At 39.7% G+C, this 13,814-nt stretch overlaps 1 protein-coding gene across 2 annotated transcripts in view; it reads right to left on the reverse strand.

Moving 5' to 3' along the window:
* The window catches only part of LOC134631330 (AT-rich interactive domain-containing protein 3B-like), a 56,223-nt gene that overhangs the window by 26,467 nt on the left and 15,942 nt on the right, over positions 1-13,814 (reverse strand). For both annotated transcript variants that reach the window (XM_063479560.1, XM_063479569.1), the window contains exons 3-4: positions 1,822-1,896; positions 1,080-1,152 (exon numbers count right to left, since the gene is read on the reverse strand). In XM_063479560.1, the coding sequence (XP_063335630.1) occupies positions 1,080-1,152; positions 1,822-1,896 (148 nt within the window). The remainder of the gene's footprint in view (positions 1-1,079; positions 1,153-1,821; positions 1,897-13,814) is intronic.

The following is a 13,814-nucleotide window of genomic DNA, read 5'->3' on the forward strand; positions in this document are numbered from 1 at the left end:
ACATAGGTGTCGATGCACACGGGCCCATTTACCAAAAATAAATAAATAAATTGCACAAAGCGATCATCTGTCAGTCCAACAAAAACTATGCATCAAATAAAGTTTCACTCATGTACGGTACCCACCACTGAAGCCTGTAGCAAAACATATTGAAGTGAACCACACACACACACTCACAGATTATCATCACCCATCACAACCTGCCAAAACATAATGTGAAGTATGCACCACTGTAATAACATTGTGATTCACCTTGGGAGGTATTGCTCAAGCAGTTTAATTTGCTTTGCATAGGTTTGTCTGATAAAAGCCTAAGTGCATTAGCAGCCCTGGTCAGACAGGTCTTGTAAGCAGTGTCAAAGCAGCACAAAGTCAACTGATCCTTGAAGCCTGCTGGCCAACTAAGTTAGGCCACTGCCAGATCCACTTGACTCTGATGCTACAGAAACACAGGATCAGCTGAGGCAGATCTTACCTGCTGATACCTTAAGGCCTTTATGCTTGAGAGGGGAATTAATGAAGTATTTCTCAGCCGGTGTGTGAGTTGTTTAGTAGCAAAACATGTTTCACTGGCATCAAGACAAGGAGTTACATTTTGTATGTACTTTCATCCTCGTTGATTTTGTATGGGTTCTAGCAATTGTATGAAGAAGTAATGCATTTGTGCTGCAGGTGTGACATTGCTCAATCAACACTGAAATTCCTGGTGCTCTCTAAAAAGTATCCTCCTTCCTCACACAGAGACAGGAAAAATGGAAGTCAAGGGGTATCTGCTTTGACAACACAGACAGAAGGTGAGAAATTAACTTTAGCGACACATCTGTGGCAATTCCCATAGAGTCACATTGAAAGTTAAAGTTTAAAGCACCCTACATGTGTTGAGAGTAGGAATGCAACAATATAATAACTTCCATCTCAGAAAATATTATAACTTTGCAGTATAATGATGATAACTTATAGTCTTCCTTAAAGTCTAAAAATTATCTAGGTCCCAAATAAACCTCCAATTCAATGCTCCATCCAGTACATGCCAAGCCACAGGATCTGATATTAGTAAAACAATATTTTTGTATACTTACCTCTTTTTTGCATGAAGGCAAAGAGATCATCCAAAAACTCTTTTCTTTTTGGGTCATTATCAAGCTCATACAGCTGTAAAGTAAAATAGAAAGTTATTAGGGTACTGTTTGCTAAAGGTAGAGCTGTGTGGCTGCTCAGCCACAATGTCTATTCAATTCAATTTTATATATAGCACCAAATCACAACAAAAGTCACGTCAGAGTGCTTAAGTATACAGTTTATTGTCCAGTGCTGAATCCTGAATGTCTGTATTTTTCTCTACTGCTCTTTTTAATATTAGACTATGTGATGATAGTTCATAATAGCATTGCAAAACGTTTTAATTGCACCATTGTTATGACTCATATACTCTATACGTAATGTTTGTCAGGAAGACATTTGTTCTTTTTTTCTCCCTGAAATGTTCTTTTTAGAATAGATGCTTTCATCTCACTTAACCACAAAACATACATGTCAGCAGCTAACTGTTATCTTTGAGGTGTGCACAGATGAATCTTTCAGGCTTCGGCACTTTTAGTTCTTTGAAGCTGGCTTAGAGTTTCAGGAACACATAGATCCTGCATTTTTATAGTTCTGCAATTGTATAATACTTCAAAAGGTTGACCTATATACATGTCCCACATGTGCTACCGAAATGAGAATGTATGTTACCACGTAACTGTCATAAAGGGCTCCTTTTGCTACTTTTGTAACAAAAACGTTTGGGATTTTATTTGCTTTTTCCTTGATTTTGTTTTTCACCTTAGCAAAGTCTCTGGAGGCCTCTCCTCTTCCTCTGCTGCTGTCAGCCTCATCTGCCCATCCTGCACTGCCATTCTGCAACAAATGAGAGTAAATACAGATGAGGTCAGTAAAAAAACGAAACAAACAAATAAGCAGGTTTTCACACATCAGCTCTGGATAATTTTGGGTAATTCCAGTTTTGACACAAAACAGGAGACAGTCTGCTTCAGATGCATTCTAACTACTGAAATATACAAATTACTGAAAATACTACTGAAAATGCTCCATTTGGGTGAGTTGGGAAGTTGGCTGCGTAGAGCAAACTTAGATAATTTCAGGTGGGCAGAATTACGTAATGTCTGATTTGACAATCCCAAACATGCACATTGTTAAATGCATCTCCACTGGGAAATTTCGACAAAACGTTAAGGCTCCAGTCTGTGGGTGCTGAATCGGCTGAGGAGACGACCCTCTCTGTATTGGACTCAAACCCTTGCCAAGGAGTCCATAACATAAAGAACTTTGCCGTAAAAGTGAATGCTTCCCATTGAACCCACATTCTTCCAGTTTAACATTTGTTTAATCAAGCAAAAACATACACTGCAACACTAATGTATATATAAATTAATTTTTTAGAAAACTGACTCATTTCCATGAAAAAAAATGTATTCATCTGTTGTTACACCAAACATTTATTAAGTTAAGCCTGAATTCCCTTCAAATAGTTTGTAACAAGCTTTAAAAGTGGCGCATTCGCTAAGCTAGATAAGACAAAGTACAATCTGCAATACACACTTATCAAAACAAATATATACTGAAAGACTAAGGGTGCATAGTCCAGGGGTTGAAGTAGTAACCTCTGGAGTTATGGTACCTCTGAGCTCCTAAATCCCCCTCCCCCTTCATCCTCAAACATCTCCATTTGACCTAAACCATCTGCATCTGGGCCTGCCCTGCCCCCAACAATGTCTTCCGACCCAGCTGGATACAAGGGCCCCCCATCCTTCAATCTTAACGCAGCTGTGACGGGTGGCCAAGTTCATGGAGTGTAGATGGCAGTCAGGAGGGGCCAGAGAAGGGTGGGCTGGTCAGCAGCCTTGGCGCCCACACGTACACACACACACACACACACATACACTCACACACACACACACACGCAAAAGCTGATAAAGGCTATGTGTATGTTTGTGAGTGCAGGAAGGGGGGGCCAATGGCCCCACAAGACGGGAAGGAAGGAAAATAAGGGCAGAAAGGGGTGCACGGTATGTGCCGACCAGGAATGTCTCCTAAAGACAAAACCTATAAAAGCATCAGGAATCAAAACAAGATCCGTTTGGAGGGGGACGTTAATAGCTGCAGCCTGGAGTCTAGTTTCAACCGGGAGCCCATTGGTCAGTGGCAATTACAGGGCCTGAAACAAGAGCCAGGGGGGCAAAGGTTGTCAAGGCCCCTGAGAGCAAGTCATTTTCACCCTCTCACTCTCAGTATGTGTAATGGTTGTCAACAATTGCTCCCTATACAAATACCATCAGCCATCAAGTTGAAAACCTACTGCAAATGGTGGGTTTCAAGGCAAAAGCATGAAGACAAAATGAGACATCTGCTATTTAGAAGGGCAAACATGGTCTGCACCACACCACAAGCACAAACGATCCAATGCTGTTATTTCTAACAGTGGCAATGACGACATGTGATAAAATGTTTTCTTTTCCTTGAGCAACCATGAAAGGGTTTGTTTGAAAATATTTCCCCTGTGTAAAAAACTAATAGTTCTAAAGTTCAGTGTTCAAAACTTTTTAGACATACCAACAGATTGACATTATATCTAGTTTGAAAAAAAAAATCAACACTACGTTATCCTACTGGACTTCACAGACTGAAGTGTTGTGTTGAAAATGTGTGCACAACAAAACCTTTTTCATCATCAAACCAGCTTCCTATATTATATAATCTCTTATATGTGATCCAGATTAACATATCATGTCAAAGTAAACATAAGGTATGGTACATCTGAAGGGCCTATAGACCTTTGCTCACAATTGACCACGTCTGTTAAACTTTAACCATTATAAATGATTATAAGGGAAGATAATTCACATTGCAGACATATGTAGTCCTACATGGTTAGGAAAAAAATGCTGGCAGCACCTTTTATACAAACAGGATGTTCCCCATTCTGTGACCCAGAGTTCAATATTTCAAGATCAAGATCGTTACGTTTCTGCACCGAGAGGACACAAATTAAAAGTTACGTTTGTTTATTGATTCATCGTCCAAAAATTCTTACTATTTAACAGGTGCTCTTGTTCAAAGTAAATTATTTTGGGACTTGCAACATTACAATTAGCTCCCAGTTCATCAGTTTTAGATGTTAAAACAAAAGAAGCAGACTGTAGCGTCTGGGTTGCAGGCACGCATACAAACATCACACTTCCCTGAGTGACACTTGTGTCACGGGAGTGCAGGGGTCAAGGTGTTCCTGATGTTAGCCTGGAACAAAGGTCTAAAGTGACAGAACACCAGTGTCCAGTCAATGAAAGGCTTACTGCTATATCCTCACTTGTGAGTACATCTAGTCCCACATCTAAAAGACTAATATAATAATATTAAAGAAAATGCTTTCTACAGTTGACATACTTTTCCTAATCTTTCAGGCAATACAACAAAAGGCACCAGATCTTCTATTACTTTGTCTAATTATCTACTCCTCGTTCAGTGAAAGGAGTAACATCTAATATCTAAGAATTTACTAAAGATGTATTTGTAGACCAGTGGTTATTAACATTTCATTCCCACCTAGTTGCTCACACATATACGTTCTCTATGCCTTAAGCCTATTATTCTCACCGCATTGTTCATGTTGCGTGCAAACAGTGACAACAGTGTCGCTTTGTACCATTTATACCAGCGCTGAGGGTGTCAGTACTCTCCGCAGTGTTCTCCTGAATAACCGTTGTCAGCAAAAACAAAAACTCCACATCAAAACCTCCACAACAGCGCTGGTACAGGAGGAGAAGATGTCAAAACAAGAAACAACGAAACAAAGAAATTTTTACCAGAAAGTCTCATCTTTTCAAACCTCCCTCTGTACAACAGTATTAATTTCATGGATCGATAATTTTCTGCATATTTTCATCTAATACCTTTTTTCCTGACAAAAGCGAGACGATGACTAAATAAAAACTCATGCAAGAGGATGATAAATACGATGAAATGTACTGGCATTTTCATCAGCAAATAAAAACAAGATGAAAATGCGATTCAATGATCCAATCAGAACTAATTAAGTTGTGTAAAAAGGCAGGAGGAGTTTTGAAGTGATCCAATCAGAAGTAATCTCCTTGTGCAGTAAGGTTAGATGCGCACATTTACGCTGCTGCCGAAAAGACAGGTAGTGAAGGGGGAGCTCGCATGCTCTCCGTTTCTCATGAAAATGTGACAAAATGTCAAGATTTGGGAGGAAGAGAAGAGTAGACATATGAACACATTCAACATTTGATGTCAAGGAAAATAAGATGCTTTGTAAAACGTGGAGCAACTTTCACTGGAAAAAACATGGCAAACGTTTACACTTGGGACTGAATCAATTTTTGATTTAGTCTATGATAATTTTATGACATTTAGGCTTAAATCTGACCAAATATCAAAATAAATGCCCAAATTATGTCTAAACCTAAATGACATTTTAGTCAAAAGACTATGACTGAAACTAAATCAAAATTTGCTGTCTAAATAAACACTGCTGTATAATCCGTGAATCTCTGAGCTTCTGTACTGAAATATCATTAAAATGGCAGCAAAACTAGTCACAGCTTAAGCAAGGTTTCAAAAACTGAGACGCGTACGAGTGGCCAAAAACACACCAAAGTGCACCTTGTGCCAGTTGATGTAAATTTTACTTTTTGTGGTGTTGTTTGTGAGGCTGAGAACAACGAGCATAAAGGGTCCATTACAGTTTCACTATTGTAAACAAAGGTGAAAGATGAAGAGAAATTTAATAATGTGACTACTTTAAAGTTTATATGTTGTTTTTTTTTGTTTTTTTTTAAATTAAAAACACACAATACAACCACACATTTAAAACCGACACAAACACACACATTAGACTACTGCAACTGTGGAGTGCTTTCCTGCTCTAAACCACGACCGTCAGTTTTTCCTCTTCAGCTGCAATAAAGGAAAAGTAGAGTGGCTGATGTGATAAAGAGCAGATGGTGGCCAAGATAAAAACAAACTTGTTAACTGCAAACTAACATGTGATGAAACAGACAACGACTTTAAAAGGTATTATCAGTTACTTCAACTAGACATCTTAACCAAAGCCACAACAACTAACTGCCTTCCTGCTAAAACGAAATATCTGCACCACTTTGCTGGATCAATGTTGATGTTTTTACAATACTTTTTTGGTCTTTAAACCAACAACTTCAAAGTAGAGGCGAAATAAGACATCAGTTTTTGGCTGACGGATAACCATTTCCATATATATTGTCCAATATGTCTGGATATTAATATTTTTTCCATTTTGTCACCAGATTATATTACAGAAGATAAGCACTGATGATATTATAAACTGTATTCTCACATAATGTATCCATCAGAGCAGCTTTGACTCTAATCTACAGTAGAGATGAATGAAGTGAAAACTGAATGAAGGAAACTACTCTTAACTAGGGATGAATGTGGCATGTTGAACAGAAGCCTAAATGTTGCTTCCCTCACTAGTTTTCAACAGAAATACATGATTTTAAGTAGCCATTTGCCATTGAACAGCACCTTTCTATCTGAGCCAGGAAGCTGTAAACAAGCAAGGTGGAAAGTAAGACAGTTCACAGCCACAGAAACAGCATAGCTCTTCAGCATTTTGAAAATGAACAGTTGTACCCAGCGTCAGAGTCAGCAAGCATACAAGCAAGAAAAAGAAAAAATAGTAAGGAAAAGAAAGCTACTTCTTGAAGAATGCGATTAATGGTTTGAAATGGTTCTTAAATACACTATTAAATTAGTCATTGGAAATATTCTAACTCTCAGCGATGCCTGCAGCACACAAACGTACATAGTGACACTCCACTGTTTTCATGTTAGGTTCCTAATTATTGAAACACTATTGGAAAATTTATTAAAACATGACATAACAAAAGATGGAAAATAGTGTCACACTATCTTTTTGTATATGGTAAAAAAATAAAATCAATAGCTGGATATTTTACTCCCTAAAAATGAGTGCCGACCTCAGGCTCTACTATAACAGATTCCCTATAATTAAGTCTTTGAGTGTAAATTCAGCTGTCACTTGTAAGAATGTGAATAAGTTCACATGGCTCTATAGAAGACCCTTTGCTTCTTTAGTTGGGTCAAAAAAAGCACAGTAATTGTAAGATGGAAGCCATTAACCCTGAATAGACATGTTGGCTCTTGAATTGAGACCTTGGTCAGCTGAGGAATGTTAACACTATGTTGTTGTTTTTTTTAAATGTTAGAGTGGATAGTGATGTGTTGGAACTACTCCTTATGATAAGTCGATTCATACCCTACATCACTTTCAGTGCTCCACCCAGAAAGCAGTTCTTAAAGAAAGCGATTCCCACACCCTGCTTATATTTATATGGCAGCCATATACAAGGCCTGGCTTGTCTGATATAATTTGTAATTGCTTCAATGAATTGCTGGAAGCATGTGTCTTTACATTAGCACGTATACTTCAAGTAACTTTTTTAATGCAGTATAGATTCTAGACAGTTTTTATATCTTGAACTTATGGCCAGAGTATATTTATGTGAGCTAATATTTCAATTAGGGTCAAATGATATTATATATCTTTTCCAGGTATGGCACGTGTATGTGTGTGTGTGTCTATGCATTTGTACTACTTACACATGCTGATGTCTATACGTGTGTGTGCGTTGGGTGGAGGATAAACAGAAGCCTTCATATGTTTAAACAGCCTGTGTTTTCTCCCTGTTTCTCTCATGCTCTTAGCAGGTTTACTGGACAGGCTGTGGGTGGCCTAATCACATTACGGCCATACGTGACTGACTGGCACAGCGCCAAATCAGGGATAAGAATAAGGTAGATGACCATTAGTGCGCAGGAGTTGGTCATCCCACAGGGGGATGAAAGAAAATCTGTGCACACGTTGACATACAGATCACACCTCTGTGCCTGGACAAGTTCTCCCCATAGAAAGCGTTTCTAAATGGGGGGCCAAAGCTTCCCGGAGATGATGAACATTTTCATAGATTGACTTTAAAGACTTTGTAGCACACAGGTGAATAAAAACCACGCTCCGCTATAAAGCTAAAGCTAATATTTAATTAGTCAGTTTTTGTTAAATCATCTCAGCAAAAAGAAAGAAAGAAAAAGGTAGGCACTGACAGAGATAGCATTAATCTGCTGGTCCTTTAGTAAAACATGCAATTTTGGCAAAAAGAAAAATGCAGACAAATGCAGTGTGCATTTGTGCAATATTACTGCCACACATTTCAGTGCACAACCTTTAACAAGCCGACATTCTTTGAATCACCCTGCACTGGACAAACAACACAGCACACACTCATACTTGAATGTTGATGAATAGCTTGGAGGTAATTCTACTCAGCCATTATAGAAAGATGTCTGAGGAAGAGCCACCATTTTAGTGAGGCCAGGCATGCCGGAACAAGAAGGGTTAATGGCTGCTGCTTGGGGAGAGGGGGATGGATGGCATTGATTGCTCAGGATGTTGACAGCACTTCTCCAATTTGATAGTGGTGCTGTTATTAGATGAAGAGGCTTGCTCTTAATAAAAGCATCATGTGATTTGCCTTCACTCCTGATGAAGGCAGATGGGGGAGACTCAAATACCGGCCACTCAGCTTAGAAAATAATCACTTTTCAACTAGTTGGGAATTGTCTTAAGATATTAAAAGCAGCTGGGAGGAAAAATAGACTAAGTAAACTTCCACATTTGTTTTTTTTAAACAGATTAGCATCCATTTGAATAGTCTGTAAGCAGTACTGCACCTGTGGGAAGTAGGTCATTTTCATACTATAGATAACAGGTTGATGACTGTTGGGATGGGAGTAAAAGCAAGCTCATCTAAAGCATGGAGTACAAAATAGTTGTTGTTCTGCAGACTGCAAGAGTGATCCTGTAGACTAAACAAAGGCTAATGACAAGAGGCGCATGTCTGTGCCATATTAGAACCCTGTTAGCCCTGAGACATACCCATAACCCCCGTCTTCCTTATCCACGCACCGTCACAGCCCTGTGTCGCACCCTACACAGCTGAACATTGCAAACCAAGTCCCCTGGGCCACAGCCATTGAACAGGCAGTCCAAATCAATAGCCCTGGATGTGCAAACACAGGGAAGTCCCCAGCCCCCTTCGGACGCAATCTCACAGCATAAGTCAATACTCATCATCCTCAGTCATCTACCGCCAAGCCAGAGAGACTGAGACGAGGGCAAGATCACAGCTCCCAGAGTTAACCTTCCTCTGCACCTTCATCAACACAACCTTACTTTAAGTAAAACAGCACAGGTTTTCAAAGAAGACCCTCATCAAATTGCCGTTTTCTAAAATAAACAATGTAACGCAGCCACACCTAACCTCAATGAAAACAAAATACATGCTCATACAAGCAAAATCCCTATAGCAACCCCAGGCACTAAATGAAGGGCAACAGAATGTTCAGTGCTGTTAGTGCGAGCTCTGCCAGAACAGATAGGAGGGAGGTTGGCTTTAAATTTACCAACATTCCTGTACACCAGAAACAGGATCTCACAATAACAGGAGAGCCCCTCTCATCCCACAGGTACTCTTAACATCTCATTCCCGGACTAATCTTTTTTAGCCAAATTGCTGCCTGTCAAAACAGTTCAGCAAAGAAAATCTTTTAAACAGACACGGCAGCAGTAATTTAATCACAATCAAGGCCTCCAGCACATATCTGGATTGCAGCCAACAATAGTGATAAATGGGAAGTAACCACGAAAGAGGCTACAGACCTGCTTTGTTGTTAAACCTGATTTTTTGGATAGTTGACTGAAATGGCCAGTAATATTAGTCATTGTCTGCTATTAAAAAGCTGATAACAATGCAACGTGCAGATCTGAAATAAAGAAATACAAGCATGTGCTTATATTTCTGTAATAAACTGGACATGAGATTAAAGAAGATTACATTTACAGTTGTTTATTTTCTCCCAAATAAGATGACAATTGCTGATGTCTATTTGTAGCATCACACCAGTTTTGTTTTGCACACTGTCCAAAAAAAAAAAAATAGTCACGAAGAGCTTTAAAATTATTTTTGAAAGATTTATTTATTTATTCTATCTGTGTCAAAAAGCAAAAAAGTTCAAACAAACTAAAAAAAAGTATGTTGATAACTGGTGCATCCCTAGTTTTCTACATTTACTAGAGAATAAAAGCCTAGCCATTTATTAGCCCATCTGCCAATTTGCCTTCATGATCTCAAAGAAAGTGAATGTGCTTCCTCTCAGCATGGCAGTAACAACGAGCAATGTGGGGGGCAGCCATCTCTAATTCTAATCAAATAATTGGGGTCTTGATCCCTCTGTAGGACTCCAGGAATCATTTATAGGGGCACTGTCTATCAGGAGGGGGTGGAGGGCGAGTGGTGGGTGCATGGGAAGTTGAGCTGAGTGGATGGCGTCCTTTATCTCCTAATTACTGAAAAGAATCTCACGGTGAGCTGGTCATACACCACCGCCAACAAAGGCTCTGGCTAATCGTGATCCCATGTGCGACAAGATGTAAGTAAATCTCACTGCCACTCGGGAACATATGGTAAAATTCTTGCTTACGGCCAGATCCACTCTTTACTCTGTGCTCTCATTAAGAATTATTATGGAGCATAAAAAAGGTCACAAATCACATGAGAGCAGACCGGCAGCAGAGAACAGGACCCAGGGGCGTGCCTGCCTCTGAGTGTCCAGTCATGTTTGAGAGATTTCTGGCTTTTAAGGGAACAGACAAAGTGGCGGGGACAAGGGGCTAAACGTCCAGGGGCAGAACGTGTTGCTACCTGCCCTGGCCTCAGCGATGCTGCACCTTTGAATAAGCCACTGAAAAACAGGCCTTCAGGGAAGACCACCCCTCCCTCCATTAATCACTCCAATTACAAAGCTGAAAGAAAGAAACAGAGAAAAAGAAAGGTGTGGGGGGTGAAGGGTAATGGATAGAAAGACAGAGATAGACAGGTAGTCAGGCACACAGATGGGAAAAACAAACTTCCAGATGGATCAACGATTTGTACAATTTTAAAGCCAGAGAGTGTGAGAAAGTGTCTGCACTCAAACCAAAAAAGATAGACACGAGGAGAGAGGCGAATCTCCCTATTTAGTCCTTGGGTAAACATGTCTGTTGGTGACCAGCAGGTCTGGTTTGCCAAATAAACTGCATTTGTTCAGCTCCAGCCCTTTCACCAAGACACCACATTCCACAGGCAGAGGCCCCATCCCCCATTACATAGCTGGCCCCTCTCGCTGCCTCACACAAATGCAACGTTTGTAGGGTGGTGTGGCCAGAAGTTCACACTCATTGGTTCAAAGACCCTTTCACAGGCAAACATTTTAGTCAATCACATACAGTACTTCATACTTTAACTCCTTACCATAGTGTTTACAATTAAAACTTAACTTTAGAGTAAAACATTGGCCCCTTGGTGCCTAATAGTTGGATTTGAAGCTATCCCCTTTGCTTCATCTATCATACTTGATAGATATTAACTTATATGACAATGACACAAAAGTATGAAGATTCTCAAAGAGCTTGAAAGCTAATGGCTGGATAATAAAAGTATATTTCGACTCCGCGTGTCATCGGCGAATCTTTAAGCAAGAAGTCATAGCACTGCATTGAGGCTAAAGGAGCTATTAGCTATTACTTCTACGTTAAAAGCTTTGGTTAAAAATACCTTGCATATCTCACATCTTTCAAAGAGCAAGCATCCACTTCACCCCCACGTTAATGGCAGCTGGAGACATCACACACACCTGATAGGACTTTATAGACATTCTCATTATACTGACAGTGCCAGGAACTTGATACATTCACAATCAAGTAAAAAACCTTCACATCACATTTAATTACATGTGAAATGACAAAGGTCACTATGCCTGCAGTCAGATGGGTGAATTACTTCTTTGTCAGGCTTATAACAGTAGGGCAGATAGGGGCTGGGGGTAGGCGCTCTATCTGAGACGCTAATGTTATGACTGCCTCTCTGAATTTGCACTATCAAATGTTAAAACCATAAGCACAATTCACAGCTTTCCGTAGAGTCTAATCGATAGGATGTGATCGCTCTCTTCCGAACCAAAAGGATCTGTTTCCTCTCAGCTAGCGTTAAGTGTGCAGGGGCATTCCACCGCTGACAGGCCAGCACCCCCTGGGGATCCGGACCGAGATGTTGCAATCGTCACGCATCTGGAGCTCATCTCCACAGCCCGACAATATGCTACATCTTTACTGGGTGCAGAGAATAGCTGAAACGACCAAAAACTTGAAATGAACAAACACTAAAACTCACAGTAATTGTGGAAACTACTAAGCCCCCAAAAAAATAAAAATCTAAGTGTCTGTAGAAGTTTTGACAGTTTAATAAAGAGAAAGCTATTTTTGTAACAAAACATACTCTTCCAGAAATGCCATATCATGGTTGTTCATTGGGAATAATTGTGCTTTGCAGGATACTGCAAATACCTATAGAATAATGTTGTTCACACTTCTTGATCAGCCAGATTCTTACTTGCCATTACTCAGTCACCAGTTATACATTAAGATATACTGGAAATGGCTTGAACTTATACTGACTTATAACCATAATGGTTCTACAAAGCACTTGAAACTTTTTCTTATTCAACAAATCACATGAAGACACACCCAAAGCAGACGAGCATCTATGTAAGCCATTGGCAGGCCATCAGGATCAAACAGCTTAACTTGCATTTAACCATATGTGTTTCCATATACATTTAGCATATGTATTGATGAGCCATAACATTAAGACAACTGTCAAATCAAGTTAATAATCAGTTCTTGAAGTTGATGGTTTGACCCTAAGTGCATGGATCTCAGTGACTATGAATAGGGTGGCAATGGACTGACAACCAAGTTAGAGCATCTCCAAAAAGACAGATGTTGTTACCTGTCTGCAATAATTAGCAGCTACCAAAAGTGGCAAGTAAATGAATGACAACAACTGATTCCATCATTGGCGCCCTAGGCCTCTTGAAACATGGAGTGAAATGGGTGGTCTTTGTGGCCCACTCCCACAGAAGATCACATGGATGAAAACCTTAATACTAGCTATGAGCTTCAAAACACTGTAAAAAAGCTTGCATCACAATCTCCAGTCCACCACTTAAAAGTGCCCACAATAGACATGTTGGCATGAGAACTGGATAATGGAGTAATGGTAGACGTACACCGCTTCATGAACATGTTATTCTCTAACCGCACTGGCTACTTTGAGCAGGATAATGCACCCATTCACATTTGTGTTCAGGAATGGACTAAGGAACATCACAAAGAGGTGTTGACTTGGTGTCTTGATCTCTTGAAAAAACAAGTTCAATCCATGGAGGCTCCAATTCCCAACTTAGGGCTAAAAGGATCTCTGATTGTCATCATGTCTGATACCAAAGGACACCTAGACATAGAGTCTGTACCTTCACAGGTCAGAGCAGTTTTGGCAGCATGAGGGGACCTACATAATTTTGTTGTTGTTGTTGTTGTTTTTTAGTTGTACCAGAATATATAGAGCAATGAAAAAGTATTTGCTACCTTCCTGATTTATTTTGTTTTAGTTTTTTGCACATTTGTTACACTTGCATGTTTCTAATCATTAAACACATTTTTAATACTAGATACTGATAACCTGAAAAAAGCTGTTTTATTTGATAATTTCATTTATTAAGGCCATGTATGAAAAAAATACACCTAGTCCTAAACTTCCCTAACCCAGTAATTGGCTGTGCCGCCCATGACAGCCAGCATCGCA

Source organism: Pelmatolapia mariae, linkage group LG1, assembly GCF_036321145.2.
Source record: "Pelmatolapia mariae isolate MD_Pm_ZW linkage group LG1, Pm_UMD_F_2, whole genome shotgun sequence".
Classification (NCBI taxonomy): domain Eukaryota; kingdom Metazoa; phylum Chordata; class Actinopteri; order Cichliformes; family Cichlidae; genus Pelmatolapia; species Pelmatolapia mariae.